Raw genomic sequence first — 21,023 nt, 5'->3', positions numbered from 1 at the left:
AACCAATCACAAAGGACCACATATGGTGATTCCATTTATATGAAATTTCCAGAATAGGGAAATCTATAGAGACCATAAGTAGATTTGTGGTTGCTTATTATGAAAGGAGACTTGGGGGATTGGAAATTGTGGGTGACAGCTAATGAGCACAGGATTCATGATTTCTTTGGAAGGTGATGGAAATGTTTTAAATTTGGTTCCGGTGATGATTATACAACTCTGTGAATATACTAAAAACCATCAAACTGCACATTTTAAACAAGTGAATTATATGGTCTATGAATTATATCTCAACAAAGCTGTTTCTTAAAAACAAGAACCACTGCATTAGAGGTTTCTAGTTTCTAGGTCAGTAGCAGGGGGGGCTTTATCTCAAAAAACTGAATGTGCAATTAGAGTAACGGTTCATGAATTGAGAGAGGTACTTCGGTCATTGCCAATCAATTCAAGTAGTGAATGTATTCTGTGGCTTACTCAAGGTAGTGATATTGGCATATGTTTTATTTATTTATTTTTTTTTACCAAAATAGGTCTTAATTTTTAGAATAATTAAATGTGTATTAGCCTAGGAAAGAAGTAGCCTTAGAAGGCCTACTTTTGAAAAACATGGATGCAATGAAATATTTTCTTCTGAATTCTGTTGAATTCTGTTGGCTATTATATTCCGTCAGTGATAGTTGATAAATTCTTACAGAATGGCTTCTGTTGGGGAGTCAATCATGGTACTATCTTCTTAGCACTCCCAGACCGTGCTGACTCCTTGGACTTCGGAGCCAAATGAACCTGCAAAGTCATCTACCCTGCAGCCTGCCCTGGTCCGGCTCTGGGATGGGGGCTGAGACAGCTGCTCAGAACTCAGGCTGAGGCTCTGGGCCTGGCCCCAGCTGGCCAGTTTCCTTCCCACAAGAGGCTTTTCCTTCCTCCGTGTTGCAGAAGCAGAAAGCAAAAATACTCCAGCCTCAGAGGTTTGTTGAGAATGCAGTCAATGAGTTCCAGAGATGGCAGACCTGCTGCTGGAGAGACGTTTCAGCATTTCAGCCCAGTCCGGCCCAAGGACGGGACTGAATAGAAACCCTGCAACCAGCACGAAGCCCAGTCCAGCCCAAGGGGCTTCTCCTCTAAGACAGGATTGAATAGCAACCAGCACGGAAAGAGGATCTGGGTGGGCTCTGACCCCCAGCAATAAGAATTACCCTCCTCACCTAGGTTTCTGCCTCTAAGCAGGTTGTGGGACCAGAAGCTTCTCACCTGCAGCCATGCCAGAAAGGGTAGCTGATAGGTCACCTTGGCCGAACTCAGGAACAAATACTGAGAATGCAGATCTCTAATGAAAGGAAACGCCTCTTCCCACTAAACTCAAGGATAAGTGAGAAGACAAGAATATTTGGTGAATCTATCATTAAAAAGCATTGTATATGGAAATGAAATGTCTGCACCTATACGTGATATTCGCTTATTAGCTAGATTCAATTCAGGCTTGCAGCTTGATTTTGAAGATTTGATTTCAGTAGCCCATTCACCTGTTAGGTTGGCAGTTTACCCACTTTCCCAAAACTTAAAAAGACTCAGTTAACACAGGTAAACAGAACCACATATAAAGCCTCAATCTGTGGGAGCAGGGTCGGAGTTTAACAAGGACATCCGAGTAATGATTTTATATCCACAATTCAGACCACAGCACAGGGTCAGCACTCGTCCATATTTGTGGCTGAAACTTATAATGTTCCTGTGATGTGGTGCATATTCCTTAGCTGAGAGTACAGCAGAGCCCACATCTTACATGAGGATTCAGTTCTAAAGTCATGAAAATCACCCATGTTACAAAATTACGAGACCTAATGCTTACTGAGCACTTCGCATGTGCTGGGCACATAATTATCTACCCAGCAGCCTGGAAAGATGGGTATTATTACCATTAGTTCATAACTTGCCTCTGGTCAGGTTTAGCGAGTAGCAAAGATGTTTGAACGGAGGCTGTCTGATACTGAAGCCTATGGCTTTTGTTAACATTTTAATTTTGTAAAAAATGTGTATGTATTCATGGGGTACAAGTGCAGTTTTGCTTCATTGATATATTGCACTGTGGTGAAATCAGGACCTTCAGAGCATCTATGACTGGAGCAATACACATTGTAACCACCAAGCAACCTCCCAACATCCCACTCTCCTCCCTCCCCTCCTTCGAGTCCCACTGTTCATCCTTCCACACTCTCAAGACATATGTTTTCAACCACTGTTCCAGCCAAGACCTGGGAGTGTGCAGGAGCAGGGATTTTCACTTGAGGTGACGGGGAGTAAAAGGCTGTGAAGCCTCTATTCCATCTCCCCAAGTCCCACCTCCCAAGAGGTGAACTGTAACAACAGATGCTTCATGAATGTTTCAGCCGCTCAAATAGTAGGATGCATTCCACGTTCTTCAAACAACTGGACACAATTCCATGTTTTGTTTTCATCCGAAGCCCCACAGATGAAACTGCATTTTCATCACTTTGGCCATTGCAATCTGAGAATCTCAATGAAGTCAGTGTGACCTTGTAACTCATGGGGCCTGTAATTTCTCCGTAAGTCCAGGATCTGGAAATATTGGACCCACCTTCCAGGGTCCTAAATGTGCATTTCACTTCCTTAGGTGTGAGGCAGCCGCCAGAGATCTAGTTAGATGAAGGCTCTTCCTACGCGTTGTGTATCCACCACCTTCTTGCAAACTTTCTTCTCATGGGCAGGTGACGGAAAGGTTTGTGTGGCTTTATGCTCTACTGTGGTATTTCAAGGCCACCTCCATGTATGGGTACAGATGGATGGGTAAGTTAGCACTGGGGACAGTGCCAGAGACCTCTGGCTTTGGGCTTTTTGTATTCGCATGAACCCTTCTGCTCCCAACCATCTGACATTCATCATATGACATTATTTAAATTCACATACAAAAATTATTGTTGTAAAAATTTTTTACAGCAAGAATCCCACTAAATGCATTTTTTTTTTTTTTTTTTTGCGCTAAAAGTCCTAAGAATTTCCACCCTGTGCTTTGTGTACACAAAGGATGGAAACACAATTTGGGGTTCTAAATGGTCCTTTCTAAGCAGAACTCCGTGCATCTTTTGTTAAAACCTCATCAAAGTACACACAGGCACACGCATACAAGAGGCATTGAGAAAGATAAAAACTAAACACAAAAATTCTAAGACTGATGCACAACCCACTCTGAGGCTGGGAAATCTTGCCTGCTTGTCAAGGCAGGGAGAATGTTGGTGTCAGTGTGTGAAGGGAATTTAGCTCTTCCTTTATTCCACTAATTCAGATACCAAACACTAGACACATTTGATATTTTTATGTTAAACGATTAAACAATAAAAGAAGACGACTACATAGGTGAGTAATACTTCATATTGGAGTGGTGAAGGCCTTTATTATCTAAATGACAAAGGTAGAAACCAAAAGGAGATACATATGATAGATTCGACATCATAGAAATCAGAAACATCTATATCAAAAGCACCACGCATATTTATAAAAGCAAAGGCAACTTGATAAAAAATTGTGACATGTATGATAAAAACGATTGAATTTTAAACATGCTTATAACGCTCACACATGAAAAAGAAAAAAATAAATGACAGTAAAAGCGGACAAGCACATGAACAGGCAGTTCACACAAGCAAAAAAGGCAATGGCGAACAAATGAATACTCATAATATCAGCTTGCAAATTTAGGCAGGTTTGCTGTTTTTGGTGGGGTGCTGGGGATGTGGTTCCATCACATTGGTGAAGATGGAAACGAGTGACAGCGGCCACTTGCTGGGCAAGACAAGAAAACACATGTTCATTTGTTGTTGTAAATGCGTATCACTTTTCTGAAGGGCAATTTGGCTGTACTTGTCAAAACCTTGGAAAAAGGCATACTCTTCGGTGGTGTCTACATATTGATCAAGGTCATTCATCACAGTGTTTTTTAATGTCATGGGAAAATGTTCAAGTTGAAAATGCCCCAAACCAGTATGCATAGTATGACAACTTTTTGGCTGAGAAAATGATAACAGCAACGATGTGCACTTTTGAAATATCTTGGTGCTATTTTGAGTTCCCACATTGGCTAATGTGCATAGAAATTTCAAGGGGGAAATAAATGTTGATTTAATAGTCTGACATGTTATGGACTAGTGGATACGTCCTAGCAGCATCAAAAGGCAACGTGTGTGGTCCAGTAGAGAGGCCTGGTTAGCACAGGTGTTTGTACAAGCACAGACGCTGGGCTGCAGTACACAAGCAGGACGGGAGGGCGACCTCCCAGGGTGGAAGTCAGCCTCTATGTTTGGACCCAAGCACTGTCTTCTGGAGGATACATGTACTGCCAGAGAGAAGCTTCTTTTGATTATGCTTTTTTCCTCCCTGACTTACTTTGTCTTGGAAGCATAGCCATTATAGAAGAAGCTATACATTTAAATTTGACCTTGTATATTACCAGAATTTTGATTTTTTAAAAAATTTCTGTTTTAAATAAGGACAGGGATAAAAAGAGAGAAAAATCCTAAAATTTTAACCATGTCCCCACTTGTTTCATAATATAATTTCCCCATAGGCCTATAAAGGCTGCATCTTAGTGTGATCTTTAGATTGCAGTATCATGGAGTGTGTAGACAAAGTATCACGGAGCGTGTAGATAAATAAGTGGATGCAAAATTGTTTTCTTGTTTAACGTCACAATATTTTAAGAAACAAAATTTTCCTTCATCGATGTTTTGTTACATTGCTGATTTTGAGTGTTATATTCAATAACGGAAACATTAATGTGTTTTTTTTTCCAATTGAGTAGGAAGTTGATACTATTCTGTGTTGTCAAGAAAGAATGAAGCTACATTTGGATAAGGCTATTGCCCAACTTGCGTAAGAGCTTTATGTCTCTATACAATTCAAAATCTATCATTGAACTATACTTTCATGCCTCTCATTCAAATTTCTCTTGATTTCTTATAAGGGCACACACACACACACACACACAAGCATATACACACATTTTTATTCAAAAGCTAAGATGATTACTTGATACCCCAGCTACTCTGATGTGATTCTTACACGTTGTACGCCTGTATCAAAATATCACATGTACCCCGTAAATGTATATACCCACTATGTACCCGTAAACATTTTTTAAAATAATACAAATAGACACTTTGGGAAATTAAGGCAGGAAAATCGCTTGAGCCCAGGAGTTCAAGCCAGCCTGGGCAATATAACGAGACCTCATCTCTACAGTTAAAAAATAAAAATTAGCCAGGCATAGTGGTGGGTGCCTGTGGTCCTAGCTACTTAGGAGGTTGAAGTGGGAGGATTGCTTAAGCCCAAGATTTTGAGGCTTTGAGGCTGCAGTGATGGGCTCTAATTGTGCTACTGCACTCCAGCCTGGGCAACAGAGAGAGACTCGGTCTCAAAAAAATACTTTTTTAAAAAATAAGCACATGGAGTACTTGCTTTAATTTTTTATTTAAATAAATAATTCTGAGATGCAGAAGGATTTCTGCCTTCACTTGAGTGTAACTAAGATTTCTTTTAATTCAAAAGACTGGCATTTTTTTTATATAAGAGATGACTTATAGTTGTTCAGCTTTAACATTTGAAAAAGTAATACTTGAGTGTTTATTTTCCATACCTCCTTAAAGATCTGGTCTCTGCGACCGGGTGCGGTGGCTCACACCTGTAATCCCAGCACTTTGGGAGGCCAAGGTGGGCGGATCACGAGGTCAGGAGATCGAGACCATCCTAGCTAACACAATGAAACCCCATCTCTACTAAAAATACAAAAAATTAGCCGGGCGTGGTGGTGGGCGCCTGTCCTCCCAGCTACTCGGGAGACTGAGGCAGGAGAATGGTGTGAATCCAGGAGGCAGAGCTTGCAGTGAGCCGAGATCGCGCCACTGCACTCCAGCCTGGGCCAGAGAGCGAGACTCCGTCTCAAAAAAAAAAAAAAAAAGATCCGGCCTCTGCAGTGATTACACGCTTGCAATGCACCCTGCATCCCACAGCACTGTAATTGTTAACCCATCCTATTCCTCACTAGAATACACATTCCTCCAGGGAATGGGCTCTCTTTTCTTGGCGATAGTAGATACTTAATATTTATGGTTGGGGGTGGGATGAGGAGTGAGAAGGGGTAAGAATAATAATAAAGAAGGTCTCAGGCAATGATCACAGCTGTCAGCATAGGAAAAGTATTGGCTGAGACTGTTGGTTAACATTAAGTAGAAAGATCATTGCCATTTGCTTATGGCCACAGAAGGAAGTAGTGTCGAATATGCCACCCAATAGGAGAGGTGGTTATGTGTGTTATAAAAGCGTCCGTGCTGCCCATTTCATTTGTCCACCCTGTGCGTCAGTATCAACACCACGAAGGTTGGCGAGGTTTGTATGCTGAAATTCTGTAGAGCTGTGACTGGAAGGGTTTTTTAATTTGAAAATTGCTGAGGATAAGCAAAAAAGTAGTTGAGGATGACTGCATGTGGTTTCTGCTCCCTAGGAATTTTAGAAATATGTTTAAGAGTGGTTCGAAGCATTGATTCTAGTTCCTAATTCACATTTTATTTCGTAGTCTAAAATTTGCTGCCCATCTTTTGCGTTCTTGGCCTAGATTGTTCTACCATGGAACAGCCTCATCTGATATAAATCCCTGTTACAAATCGCCTCAATACTGGCTGTATTGCAGACCTTTGCAGAAAGTTCTGTGTGTATGTACCTGTTTGGAATCTTTGTTATTGATCCTTTAAAGAACTTGGCTTTCCTTTAATACACAGTGGGTAAAATGCCTACCTCACTTCCTGGGATGGCTTCTCCAGGATTTGTGGGGGGCCACTGTGCTCTGTCCAGGGCAGGTGACTAGAAGAGAGTTTATCAACTACACTTGTTTCAGAAGGAGCAATGAAACCCTCAGCTTGGATCTCAGCTTGAAATAGAATCTCATTAGGCACTCACAGGGCAGCCAAGGTCTTCCCATCTTGGGCTGTAAGACGTGTTGATGGGACACTGCCTTAAATGCCTGCCGAAGCAGACTCTGAGGCCAGATCAGAGGAGGTCCAGGCAGCCTCAGTTCTAAAGTCATAAAAATCACCCATGTTACAATCTTATGAGACCTAATGCTTACTGAGCACTTAGCATCTGGTAGGCACCTAATTATCTACCCCACAGCCTGGAAAGATGGGTATTATTACCATTAGTTTATAACTTGCCTCTGGTCAGGTTTAGCAAGTAGCAAAGATGTTTGAACTGGGGCTGTCTGATGCTGAAGCATATGGCTTTTGTTAACATTTTAATTTCATTAAAAATGTGTATATATTCATGGGGTACAAGTGCAGTTTTGCTTCATTGATATATTGCACTGTGGTGACATCAGGACCTTCAGAGCATCTATGACTGGAGCAACGCACATTGTAACCACCAAGCAACCTCCCAACATCCCACTCTCCTCCCTCCCCTCCTTCGAGTCCCACTGTTCATCATTCCACACTCTCAAGGCATATGTTTTCAACACTGTTCCAGCCAAGACCTGGGAGTGTGCAGGAGTAGGGATTTTCACTTGAGGTGACGGGGAGTAAAAGGCTGTAAAGTCTCTATTCCACCTCCCCAAGTCCCACCTCCCAAGAGGTGAACTGTAACAACAGATGCTTCATGAACGTTTCAGCCCCTTCCCTAACAGGGTCTCAGCTTAAGACAGGAAACTTGTGGGACATCTTGGTCCCAGACCAAAGGAGAAAGGCCTTCTAGTCCTGGAATTTCAACATGATCACCTAAGGCAAGAGCCTCAGCACAGAAGTAGCAAGGGAAGGGAGCTTTTTCATTTTTCATCCTTCGCCCTTGTATACTGTCTTAGAATTCACAAAGTGCAGATCATTTGCATGCTGCTACTCTCATTTCCACTTTACAAATAAGAAAAACAGCTTTGGGAGGTCAAGCGATTTGCTTGAAAGCACAGGCTAAGTTGAGGGGAACCTGCAGCTAGAATTGACTCATTCCATTCAATGCAGCCTTTACTGAGTGAATGGCTTTGCTCTACCAAAACCGTTTTTAGGTGCTGAGAAAACAGAGAAATTCCCAAGCTCATTCAGCTATCCTACTTTTTCAAATACTAGTTATCTGCCAGTGGCTCCCCACTTTTTATCTCTAGCCTAGACGTCTCTTTCAAATTCCAACAACCTCCTTCACGTCTCCCATGTAGATGTTCAGTGAACACTCAAGTTTACTATGTCAACTGAACTTCCATCTTCTCCCCTAGCTTCTCCCTCCCCAGCCACCCCCCCTCCTTAGTTGATGGAATTCCATTATTCCAACGACTCAAGCTCTTTTTTTTTTTTTTTTTTTCTCACTGATGTTCAATTTAATAGGATATTGTCTTGGTTCTATCTTCAAACCATATCCAGAACCTGAATACTTCTTCTTGCTTCCTTCACTTTCATCCTCTTGGTCCAAGCTACCTTCATCTCTCACCTGAGTAACTGCAGTGGCCCCCTAATGGTCTTCCTGCCCCCGGCAGTCTGTTCTCAGCCTGCATCAGAATGAGGTCCTTTTAAATTGTAAGTCAATGGCCTCTAATTTTACTCGAAGGAAAACGTGACTCATTCCCATGTCCATTAGGGCCCTGCATGATCTGATTCCCCCTTTTTTATGTCTTTGCTCAATGTCACCTGGTGAGACCTATTCTGGCCATCTTCTTTAAAATCATAACCACAGTCCTGGTCTCTTTTTTCCTGCTTTGCTTTTTAGCATTGTTCTTCAAACCACACAAATTGCCCATTCACTGAATGTGCTGTCTCCTCCCAGAAGCATGTTGGCTCCTTAGAGAAGCGATGTTGGTGTTGTCCCCTGATGCATCCCAGGCTCGCAGAATGGTGTCTGCCATATAGGAGGCACTCAATAATTATTTGTCGAACGATGTATTCCATGTGGCTCACCTGTCACCCATGCCTGCCCCCAGGGTCTGTGTGTGGTAATAAGCTGTGGGTCCCCCGTCTGTCTGGCAGTGCAGGCAAGACCATGCATCTCAGAGCTCACCGAGGCCTCTTCCTTCCAGAAGGGTGGCTGCTGGAGTGTGTGAGCCTGGGGGGACCATCAATTCCTGATTTCTGTTGAAGTCCTCTCTCACTCCTGTCCTAGAGGTTAATTTTGACTCTTGGTTTTTATCTCCTGGCAAACTTCTGAGCCGTAGCATGACCACAAACCAAGGTTACCAATGAATGGCAGGAGGCTTGGCTATAAAGGCCTCATGATTTCTTGGGGGTTTATATTCAAATAACAGAGAAAAAGGGAGCCGAGATGTAGAAGAGAAAAAGGAAAAGGAAAAGGAAGGAATGGAAGGCACAGATGTGGACAGATTACTTTGAACCTGTGTCCTGTCTGGAAGACTGTGTGTGTGTTAGGAAGATGGGCCCCAGCTGGGGCTGCAGATCCCGGACCCCTGTTTATCTTCACCTGCTCTCCCCACTTCCATCCCACCCTATGAAAGGAGAAGTGTAGACATGGTGGGAGTTAGGGTCGCAGCGACGTAGATGTATGGCCAGATCCAAAGAGTGCTCGTTTTGACTGAGAAATTGAACATTGTGTGAAGAGGGAGAGATGGCGAGAGCAATAGCGAGAGAGGTCCTAATATGGAAGGGCACTCATGTGTCCTTGCAGGACATTGCCACCTGAGCATGAAGCTCCACTTCCCGACTCTGTGTTGCAGAGCCGACAGAGCGTCCCAGCATGAGCTGGAGAAGGACCTGAGTGACAAACAGACAGCTTACCGGATTGACGACAAATGCCACCACCTGCGCAACACGTCAGACGGTGTCGGCTACTTCCGCGGAGTGGAGAGGGTTGATGCAACGTAAGCCAGGCACACGCCACTGCTGTGATTGTGATGTCATTTAACTCTTTCTCCTTTCAAAAGGACACAGCTTACAGGTTAAAACGGAAAGCGTGGTAAGATATCGGAAGGTGAGAAACACACCCAGCTTTTGACAAGTCTCCAGGAAGCAAGCACGTTCTGTGGTCAGACCTTGATAATCACATCCTGAATTCTTTTGTAAAGGACTATTTGTTGTTTATGTTTTCTAACTATGAAAATAACCCTACCTGATGCAGAAGTCCTAGAAAACCACAGACAAGGCTGGGCACGGTGGCGCACACCTGTAATTCCTGCACTTTGGGAGGCTGAGGCGGGAGGATCAGTTGAGGTCAGGAGTTGGAGACCAGCCTGACCAACATGGTGAAACCCTGTCTCTATTAAAAATACAAAAGTTAGCCAGGCGTAGTGGTGGGCGCCTGTAATTCCAGCTACTCAGGAGGCTGAGGCAGGAGAATCGCTTGAACCTGGGAGGGAGGTTGCAGTGAGCCGAGATTGTGCCACTGCACTCCAGCCTGGGTGACAGAGGGAGACTCTGTCTGAAAAAAAATAAAAAAGGGAGAAACACAGACAAGCCACGTGTTGCCATTGTATAGCATGCCCTGGATGCTGTGGGATACAGGCTGAAAATAGTTCAATGCCTTTCCTACCACAGCTTGCTCCACTTACCCCATCAGTGGTTTCTTTGCCAGGTCCCTGGATGCAATTTTGGGCAGGATCCATGGTCTCTTCCAGCCACTCCCTTAAAAATTTTAACTTGATTGAGGTGAAATTCACGTACCATACAATGCACCCAGTTGAAAGTTGAAATATAGCCCGTCTGATTTTTCAGTAACATTGTTTGTAAAATAAATATTCTACTTTAACATGAATTTGCCTGGTATATGGATTACTTTTTTGAATGTACCACAATCAACCTTTTTGGTTTCAACTTTTGAGCATTTAGATTGTTTCTCATTTTTCAGGGATCAACATAAATATGGCTGAAATGAATGTCCTCACACATAAATCCTTGGATACATTGCTTCCTTATAATACATTTCTAGAAGTGGAATTTCTGGGCTTTCCACATTTGAATGACAGTCTCTTGGTTTGTGCTACCTTTTTACCCTCCAGGAATGTTGTACTAATTTAACATTCTCATCTGTAGGATAGGAGAGAAACTTTTTCTAAATATGCTCTCCAGCCTTGCTAATGATCGTTCTCTCTAGTCGTGCTAATATTTCCTTAGTAGGCTGTTTTCATTAATGCTTCTTTGATTACCCTTGAGGTTGAATATTTTGTCATATACTTATTGATGTGATGTGTGACACATTTGTAATGAACCTACACATTCACATCATTCATTAATCCTCTTGCCCCCGAAACTGGCAGAAGAACTAGCTTATGCTTTAGATATATAGAAAACGGATTAGCAGTAAAATAAGAAAGAATTAAGAAAAGTTTAAAATAAGCCTCACTCTGATATTTATATAATGAAGCTAGGATCAGCGACCTGGGGGTTTCTCTCTCACAGGATACATGGTCGCCTAGCGATCCTGTAGGCTGATTCATCACTCTCACCGTTGTCTGCTCCTGCTTCTCTTTTTCAGTGTCTCAGTGCCCGAGTCCTGGGCCAAATTTACAGATGACAATATTCTCCGCTCCCAGAGTGAACGGGCAGCTTCCGCTAAGCTAAGAGACGACACTGAAAACCTCTTGGTTGTGACTGCCAATGAGATGTGGAATCAATTCAACAAAGTGAACTTGTGTTTCACCAATCGCATTGCTGAGACTGCAGATGCTAAGAATAAGATTCAGATGCACTTAGCAAAGGTAAATCAACCACCAGTGGTACCTCTTAGCTGACCTGGACAGAGTGGTGTGCTCTGGGACCACAAATCTCTCACCACTCCCAGAGAGGCACCATAGGCATGTGACAGCTTGGCCACACAGAGCAAGAAAAATTTAAAACAGCACAAAGCATGCCATTTATTTCAGCCAGGTAGCCAGGTGTCAAAATGAAATTGGAATCCACTGGTATTTGGAACACAAAGAAGGCACTATGTAATGAAAGGTTCTTAGTCTTTAATAGAAACAAAAATATTATTATTAAAGTTTAATGAATCACTGTATATAACTAGGAAGTGAATTTATTATTAGAACATATGGCAGAAATGTCTTCTGTTAAATTATTTCAGACCCCTTTTCTGTAATACAAAACCAAATACAGGAAACTGTTAGGTAGTTCAAAGTGTTTCTGATATTGAAAAATTTTAAGTGCTCTAAGCATAAGAGTTTTACAATGACTATAAAAAGAAGGAGTACAGCAGAATTTGTATGTTTCAAGACAAACGAGGAGCTCTTTCTTTCCTTAATATCAGTCTTGGAGCTCTTACTGTTTTTTGTGGATTATGCTGAATATAGTTTGTTGTGTCTTTTTAAAAAAATTGACAAAAAATAATTGTACATATTCATGGATGGACAGTGATGTTTTGATACATTTAATGTATGGTGACCAGGTCAGGGTAACGAGCGAGCATATCCATCCTCTCAAACACTGATTATTTCTTTGGGTTGGAAACATGCAATATCCTTCCTCTAGCTATTTGAAACGATATAATGTATTGATGTTACCTATAGTAAAAAAAAATAGGGAACGTTTCATGAATTTGCATGTCATCCTTGCTCAGGGGCCATGCCAACCTTCTCTGTATTGTTCCAATTTTAGTATACATGCTGCTGAAGCAAGCAATGTTGTTTCTTATTTTTAAGAACCTTCAAGCATGAGCTATGTTGCCTACGATGGTTTTACCCAGTTGAGGGAACCACATTTTCTCAGGCTGCAACAATTTACCTTTCCTTCTCATGGTGCCTGCTTTAGGCAACAAATATTAATTGAGCCAGACAGTGTGCTCCATGCTGTGAAAGGTGGAGAGAAGCATCAAATGTAGTTTTTGTTCTTAGGAAGTTTACATTACAGAGAAGAAATACTTGCATATGAAAAGCTCATAAACAATATGAATAGAATAGAATATTACAAATCGTGATTATCAAATAACAAATACAAAAGTGTTTTTGGGATTTGGAGGGAGAAGTGAACATTCCAGGTGGGGCCACATCTTGAAGAAAGCCTTGGAGACAGCAAATCAGAGGATGAGTTGAGGTCTGTCAAGAGACTGGTGTGTGGCTGGTGCAGATGGTTTGTGTCCTGGGAGAGAAACGTGGAAAAGTAGGTTGAAGACAGTTTGTAGAAGACGTTGATGAGAAGGTTAATGGGGTCAGACGCTACGAATTGCAAGAAGACATTCTAAAGGCCTTTTAGAAGGCCGGTGTCACAGAGTTCCTTCTTTAACACATTTTTATTTACTGTTATGTTAGTTTGCCAGGGCTGCCCTAACTCAAAGTACCACAGACTGTGTGGCTTAAACAGTAGAAATTAATTTTCTCACTGGAGAGAGAGAAAATTAATTAACGGAGGCTGGAAGTTTGAGATCAAGGTGCGGGGCAGGATTGATTTACTCTGAGGCCTCTCTCATCAGCTTATAGATGGCCACTTTCTCCCTGCGTCTCCACATCATCTTCCCTCTGTGTGTGTCTGTGTCCAAATTTCCTCTGCTTATAAAGACACCAAAGTTGTATTGGATTAGGGCCACCCTAACCACCTCATTTAACTTAATCACCCCCACAAAGACACTGTCTCCAAATATGGTCATCTTCCAGGGCACTGGGGATTCGTACTTCAACATAGGAATTTTGGGGGAAGAGGCACTATTCAGCCCTAACAGGCACACTCAAGGTATTGTGCTAGGCACTCAGGGATGTACATATGTCTCATGTCTTAAGAGACGAGACATGCACATAGAAAACAGGAAGTTGCATTAGAAAGGTGCAGAAAGAACTTGGAAACACAGATGAAATGTGAACACAGTTTACAAGAAGGAGCAGTTGTTTCCACTGGCAAGAGATCAGGATGGTTTCATGGAGCACATAGTATCTGAAGAAGGCCTTAGTGACAGAAACAGGGAAATGATTTTTATCTTGGGAGAGAGATCAAAGCTCAAGTGACAGACGGAAGAGTGCCTGGATTACACAAGTGCTAAATCTGTGATTGCATGAGGTCTCTGTAGTGTAGAAAGGATATTGCACAGACATCACCCAAGGACAAAGCCTTGCACTGGAAGGGAATGAGGAGTAGTTGGAAAGGAGGGAGTTGGAACAACACTTGGCCAGATAAAACAAGATGAGGGTCTCAAGGAGAGGGAGGTTTCAGAGAGGTCTCGATGTCGGCTTTGAAACTGAAGTTTCATGACAGCAGCTAGGGCCAGAGACAGAATCCAGGGGCCACTGGGAGACTGGGTGGGTGGGAAGTGAAGGGAGTGGGCACAGCCGTGGTTGAATACATCTGGCAGAGGACTCAGTTGGGACTGGATGGGAGAGTGGTGGTAAAAACATAGGGTTTCAAAAAAAAAAAAAAGATGATTCTTAGTTGTATCTCCAGGCCATGGAAGGGAACCCAGAAAGAGGGACAGTAATGGGGAGGATGTAGAGTTACGGGAGTGCAGAGATGTGAGGAGAAGGGAGGCTTTTCAGAGCATAGGACAGGGACTCTCTTTACAGAGAAAGAGGAGGGGGAACCAAGGAGGGAGCCATGTTTACGCAGTTTGAGGGAGTGGCCTCTTTAAGAGAAAACGAATAGAACATCAGGAATACAAAACTGCCAGTATTCCTCTGTTGTAAGTAAGGTACCCTGAAGCTTAAGCCTGATTCGCTGCAAGGGCAATCCTCTGTGAGGAGGAAAGCAATGCTCAAGTTGGTAGGAAGAGAAAGTGGGAAGAGACGCATGGACATATGGATGTGAGGAGGGAGATCAGGGCCACTCAAAGCCTCACTTTTATCAGAACACAGATGTGTGCTGGTCAGTAATTAACAAAGGCCATTGGGGGTGGCATGCAGGGAGCCCTTGATTTGTAGTATTTGCCAATTTCTGTGGTTGAAATACTCCCACCTTGGCTGATTTCCAGCTACCAAAATGAGGTCACTGAGCCTGGGGTTGGGGAGAGAGGCACTGCCCACTCTCCAGAGCAGGTGCATGCCAGCTCCAGTGAGACACGTGGGTTCCCTGGGGCAGGGCTGGGATGGACAGATGGTCTTGGTGAAGCGACCTCCTCATCAGCGAGGTCGAGGCAGGTGCTGGGCATGGAGTGGACAGGCAAGAGGTGGGAGGCGGGTTGTTGAAGGGACCACACCAAATCTTCAGGCAGTTGCTTCTCTTTGTCACAGACTCTGCAGGAGATTTTCCAGACTGAAATGACCATAGAATCCATCAAGAAGGCCATCAAGGACAAGACTGCCTTCCTGAAGGTGGCTCAGACCAGACTGGACGAGCGCACAAGGCGGCCGAACATTGAGTTGTGCCGAGACATGGCTCAGCTACGGTAAGGTGGGAGGGGACGGCTCGGGGCTCGCTCGGAGGGCCACCAGACTGACTGTGGCACTGGGCTCTCTAGAAAGCTGCTTTCTGCCCATACACATCATGTAGGAGCCTTCTGTGAGAATGGTAGCAATGGGGAGATGTTGAATGGGGAAGAGTTTCAGTGTGGGATGATGAAACAGTCCTGCAGATGGATGGCGGTGACGGTTGCACCAACAGTGTGAATGTGTTAATGCCACTGATCTGTACACTTAAGATTGGTTAAAGTTTTATGTGATGTATATTTTACCACAACTCCTTAAAAAAGGAGGGGACATCAACACTACACACAAAAAATGCTATTAAGCATTTAACTCATTCAGGGAGGCAGCGTGGTGTTTGGGTTCTTTTGCATGTCCTTGGAGTCTTCGGAGCTTCTAGAACTCCTGTCTTATAAGCAGCAGTTTGTGACTTTCTGTGTAGTTCTCAGCATGGGGGACCTGACAGAAAAGGGACTTTCAGTGCCAATTCCACTGACCCCTATCTACTCATGTGCTGTCTTTGTGACTGAGGGTCTCATTTAAGTTTACTTCAATGTGTTTCCTTCTCAGTAGAAATCAAAGCCAGCTGGTCTTCATCGAGCACAGCTCCTATATATACACAGCAGGAGGAATCTGACCCCACAGTTTTATCTACCAAACACTACATGAGTTTTATTATTATTTTCACTTTGAAGATTCGTTTTGGGATGGACTTGTAAGGAACTGGCCAAGATTCCCTCCCCACCCCGGCCACAATCTGGCTTCATTTCCAATTTCCCAATACCTGTGAGTCTGCCTTTTCTGTCTGGATTTCATCATTGCTGTTCTTAGGCCTTAAAATGCTCCGTGCAGAAGTAAATCAACTTGATAGCAACTGGAGGAGCCACGTGGCAGTGCGTGAACTCCAGAAGCCTTTCAGGTGCAGTGGGGGAGATGCCACTCGCTGTGCTTCCACGATAAAATTCTCTTATCTTGAAGGATTGATCCTAAGGATAAAATAAAGAAATAAGTGGTGGTTTGAGACAGTGGATTTCCTGAAATGGAAGGAAGGGGGATCTTGTGAGGCCAACATTGATGATAATAATAATAATAAAGACAATGATGGCGATAATCAATGCAATGATAATAATAGCTGCTACCATCTCTTAATCTGACTCTATGCTGAGCACTGCCCTAAGCACTTTATACTATCTCATTCATTACCTTCATATTACAAGTGAGGAAACTGAGGCAGGAGTGGGCGAGTGGCTTGGCCCAGGCCACATTTAGTGGTAAGAGAGAGCTGCAGTTTGAATCTTTGCCTGTCTCACCCCAGAGTTCTATTCCACCAAGCCATTTGCTTCTCCTTCTCCTGTCTTTTACGTCGTGTAATGCTTTTACCACTCCCCTGTCAGGTATCTGATCTCATTTGAGAAGAGTTGGCAAAGTAAAGGCTGCATCCTCATCTCTCTCTCACACAGAGGATGAAACTGAGGGTCACAGAGGAGATCGTTATGACAAAACACCTTACGTATGTAGCACGCATGTTGTCTGTGTTGAGTGCCGTGAAGCGTGCTTTAGGTTGTACGCACATGATCTTCATTTCCAGGATGAGCTGCATTTCTCCTGGTGGAGCTGTTATCTAGGCCATAGCCACAGAGGAGGTCACTCAGGCTGCATATTTTTCAAAGTGGGTTCCATAGAGCCCCTCTTCATGCACAGCTCGTTATTCAGGATAAGCAGCTCTCCACTCCAGAGACTAGATGGGTCCCTAGACAGCCAGCTGGAGGCACCTCTCTGCTTTAGAAGAACCCAGCAGTGAGTGCACACCCACTTGGCCTATTAGGATTAGATCACCAGTTTTGACTTTATGTAAATGTTATTAGGAGAAGCTGAGCTGATGTTTCATTCTCCAGAAATCTCTGCAGAGTCATCAAAAGTGGAGATGGGAACAAATAAATTGTTTATACTGCTGTTAGACAAACACAGGGTTGCTTTTAAAATGGGTTTTGGGTAGTGGTCTAAGAGGACTTTAGAATTATCAAACAATGAGGCATTCACAGCTTCTCCTCAGGAGCTGAATGATTTTTACTCTTTTTTTTTTTCCCTTTTCCTGGCTATACAGAATTTGCTTTTCTTTCACTTCCTGCCGACTTCACAGTATGTCTATTTCCTCTGCTCCTTCACTGACTTTTGAACAAAACCTACTTTTGTTTCCGTCAAATTTTCTTGTTAAAATATCTTTGCCAAAAATCTTTAGGATTATTACTGGGGGAGGGGATTACTTTCCTTCTTAAATGGGTCATTCTGAAAGCAGCCCTTTGGCGGTCTAGATTTAGAAAAACTAAAGATCATAAACTCAGGGGAGTGGGGACTGAGAAAAATTGCTGTTTTCATTTCAAGACTTTTACTTTTATTTAAAAATGGTCTAAACGAGTTATTTCAAAAGTGATTCTAAACATTCTTGGCATTTTTGGTGGCAGGTCAGACAGACCAGGCTCTGCTCTACTTAAATAGTCTATCTATCCATCCACACATATATTTATATATATTAGTTTTAACATATATATATATATATATATATATATATATATATATATATATAAACTGTGGTAGCTTTATTTGTATTTGAATGCAAGACGTTTTGTGGTTCTGTAATTCCAAAAAAAAAAAGAAAAGAAAGAGTGACTCCAGCACAACAACTCTGCAATCAGCCAAGAACAAGGAAACTGGGAGTGAAATAGGGCCTTGAAGATGATGAACAATATATTTCTAATTAACGCTGAGGGAAGTGGAAGCGTGTTATTCTCTAGCTGTGTCCATGCAGCAGTGTGAAAACAAATACTCTAGCTGCCTACGTTCTACGTCTCTTGAATTATTATTATTATTATTATTTTAGCATTAATGTTTTGACATGTATATTTTCAAACCTTCCCTCCCAGATAAAATTTCCACTAGGCTCGTATTTGGCTGAAAGGAGTAAAGACTCGTATATCATCCTACTGTGTTTCCTATGTTGGGGTTCAGGGTTCCTGTTGAAGCCAGGGAGGGTGGGAGGCAAGAGGCAGGCCCCCTGTGATTGTAAACAATCCACTACCAAAAATCCCATTACCAGCCAGCTGCAGCAGCCTCGTCGAAGATCTGTTTCTTTGCTAGTGATGTTTTATACCCTGGGATCTTTAAAAAGCCTTTCTTTTTTAATTCAATTCGACCTAAACAATAACAAGAAATTTGCTTTCCGATGAGTTCTCAGATTTAGCATTTACTGTCCCCAGACAAAACCAAACTTTGGCACTTAAGCTTTAATTCTTCCTCTCCCCATTGGAAAGCAGAAGACAGTAGAGCTTGCAAGAGGAAAGGCGTTGCACAGCGTGGATATGTTCGCATGGCCTGTTGTTGCTTCAATGAGCACGCGTGGGGGCCTTTCCCAGAGCCTTCCTCTTCTTAGGCCACCTACAAGTGGCTTGGAAGCGAATGCTCCAGGCTCCGTCCTGCCTTTCCTTCCTTTTTATTGCCTTGGGTCTGGGTCTTTTTCTTAGTAGATTCCATGGATTCAGACCTCTGGGCAATTCCCTACCTCCCAAGACGTCCTCCGTTTCACCGAGGGCATGAAAGTTGGTCTTCACCCAATAAGTAATTTTTGCACTCCTGTATTTTTGCAGGAGGGGCTGTGGACGCAGCCCTGGGCAAGGACAGCAGATGCTGCAAGCAGACAATCACAAGACCCTGAGTGCCGTAAAAGGCTTGGTCCTCTTGGAAGTCATAACACAGGGCAGCAGATGGTTTCCGGGTTAAGGGAGGGACTTCCGGAAGAAGTGTTAGTTCACCTAGGATTTGAGGAGGGGATAAATTAGCGGGATGAACAATGGGTTAAGAGCATTCTGAGCTTGGGGCACAGCAAGAGTGAAGGACTTGAGGTCCGAGAAATTGCAAGCATATTCCAGGATGTGTCTGCAGATGATGAGATGGGTCTTCCCGGGTCTCTGCTTCTACTCTTCTGTCTCAAGGCGCTGAGAGCGGAACGGGGCCAGGAAATGGGACCCAGGTTCTTATTATGGCCACTGAAGCTCTGTATTTCCTTCTTAGCTTTCTGGATAACCAGGTACAGCTTACAAACACATGTGGGCCCTGTGTCGAGGAGAGGGCAGCATATGAACCCCCGGGCTCTATTTCCTAGTCTGTAAAATAAGAAAGTTGGGCTTGGAGACCTCTCTAACTTTGTTTTCCAGTTGTGAATTTCTGTGAAACTATAGAATTGCCTTAGAATAATGATTTTAAAATGGTCTGGATATTTTTCTATAATTATGAAATCCTTTTCTGTCTCCTGGGACATCTACATTCCCATTGGCTCATTGTCACCATTCTCTTTATATTTCTTTATATTTTATTAATTTCATGCACCCCTCATTTGCTGATAAATATATCCTAAAGTAAAGAAAACGTGAGCTTTGCATCACTGGTTACAATGTGATGTACTTGGAGTTGCGTAAGCTACAGAAGTGTGACCTCTGCTAACCTAACCATGCTGATTCCCTTATGCTGCAGCCTTGTTAACGAGGTACACGAGGTTGACGACACCATCCAGACCCTGCAGCAGCGCCTGAGGGATGCAGAGGACACCCTGCAGTCGCTGGTCCACACCAAAGCCACCCTCGAGCATGACCTGGCTGTCAAAGCCAATTCCCTGTACATCGACCAGGAAAAATGCATGAGCATGCGCAAGAGCTACCCCAACACCCTCCGGCTGGTCGGCTTCTGCTAGGGAGCCCACCGGGTGTTGTTTTGATACCCCTAAGTTAAGGCTGAGCCAGAGCACTGTCTCAGCATTTGAACCGAGTGCTAATATAGTCACTTATTAAAGGATTATGCTGATGGAAATGTACCAACGTCCTGTCTCAGAAAGCCTTTTGTTCGAATCCAAACCTTAATTTTCTACTATTTACTAGGCGTCTGGGTTACGGGAAGGATATGAAGAAATATAATCAATCTAGTAGAGAAGGTAAAAATGATAACTGGTGTGATTCTTGTCATTGTGTGTGTAATCCGAATGGACTGGAAAGGAGGACTCTATTCTCTCGGAGGCAGTCAGGAATCATGAAGAAAGTGGTTTCTGAGTTTTGCTTTAAAGGATCCACAGTGAGAAGGGGAAAGGCATTGGGCATGAGGTAGTTGGGGTAATTTGATCAAAAACAAAGGTAGAGAAATACAGAGCGCCTTTGGAACAATAGTAGGTAGGGCCAGCTTGGCTGTGATTCATAATGCATAATTCTTAATGTGTTCTGCACGTCTCTTTTTGTTCCACTCTCATCTCTCCAATTCAAACTTTCATTACTTGAGCATTGCTTTCATAAAGCCATTTCCATGCTCAGAGATACTCATCAGTTCCCCCAGTCCCTGAACCTGGAGTTGAACACCCCCTGCCCCGCTTCTCCAGGCACCTCGTATTTCTTCATATGTAACACTTTTGTCCTATGTGCCGACTATATATTCTTTATATGTTACTTTACATTTTGTTTATGGTCTTTTTAAAGTACAGAAGTAAAAATATGTCAGTGTTTTCTGTATGATTTATGCCTTTGGAATTATGCTCAGAAAGCATTTCTGTTTCCTAAGATAATGTATTTATAATTTATTCTAATTCTTTTGTGTGTTTAAAAGTGGCATTTAATCATCTGGAATGTATGTTTCGATGGTGTAGAAAGCATGCTAGTGTTGAATCCTTTTGGTCTGGGAGCTCGGAAATGGG

General features: G+C 43.0%; 1 protein-coding gene and 1 non-coding gene across 3 annotated transcripts in view; one reads left to right on the top strand and one right to left on the bottom strand.

Moving 5' to 3' along the window:
• The window catches only part of TEKT3 (tektin 3), a 76,674-nt gene extending 56,525 nt beyond the window's left edge, over positions 1 to 20,149 (top strand). For both annotated transcript variants that reach the window (XM_077970390.1, XM_015118631.3), the window contains 5 exons: positions 4,811 to 4,881; positions 9,704 to 9,847; positions 11,458 to 11,680; positions 15,128 to 15,282; positions 19,823 to 20,149. In XM_077970390.1, the coding sequence (XP_077826516.1) occupies positions 4,811 to 4,881; positions 9,704 to 9,847; positions 11,458 to 11,680; positions 15,128 to 15,282; positions 19,823 to 20,039 (810 nt within the window). In that variant the 3' untranslated portion in view covers positions 20,040 to 20,149. The remainder of the gene's footprint in view (positions 1 to 4,810; positions 4,882 to 9,703; positions 9,848 to 11,457; positions 11,681 to 15,127; positions 15,283 to 19,822) is intronic.
• Positions 12,493 to 12,595, bottom strand: LOC114673370 (U6 spliceosomal RNA). The gene has a single exon (XR_003724074.2). It is a non-coding gene; the product is annotated as a U6 spliceosomal RNA (small nuclear RNA).
• Positions 20,150 to 21,023: the final 874 nt, after the last annotated feature.

The sequence above is a fragment of the Macaca mulatta genome, chromosome 16, assembly GCF_049350105.2.
Source record: "Macaca mulatta isolate MMU2019108-1 chromosome 16, T2T-MMU8v2.0, whole genome shotgun sequence".
Lineage (NCBI taxonomy): Eukaryota > Metazoa > Chordata > Mammalia > Primates > Cercopithecidae > Macaca > Macaca mulatta.
Note: the sequence above shows the minus strand (reverse complement) of the source record. Positions and strands in the feature narration are given on the sequence as shown.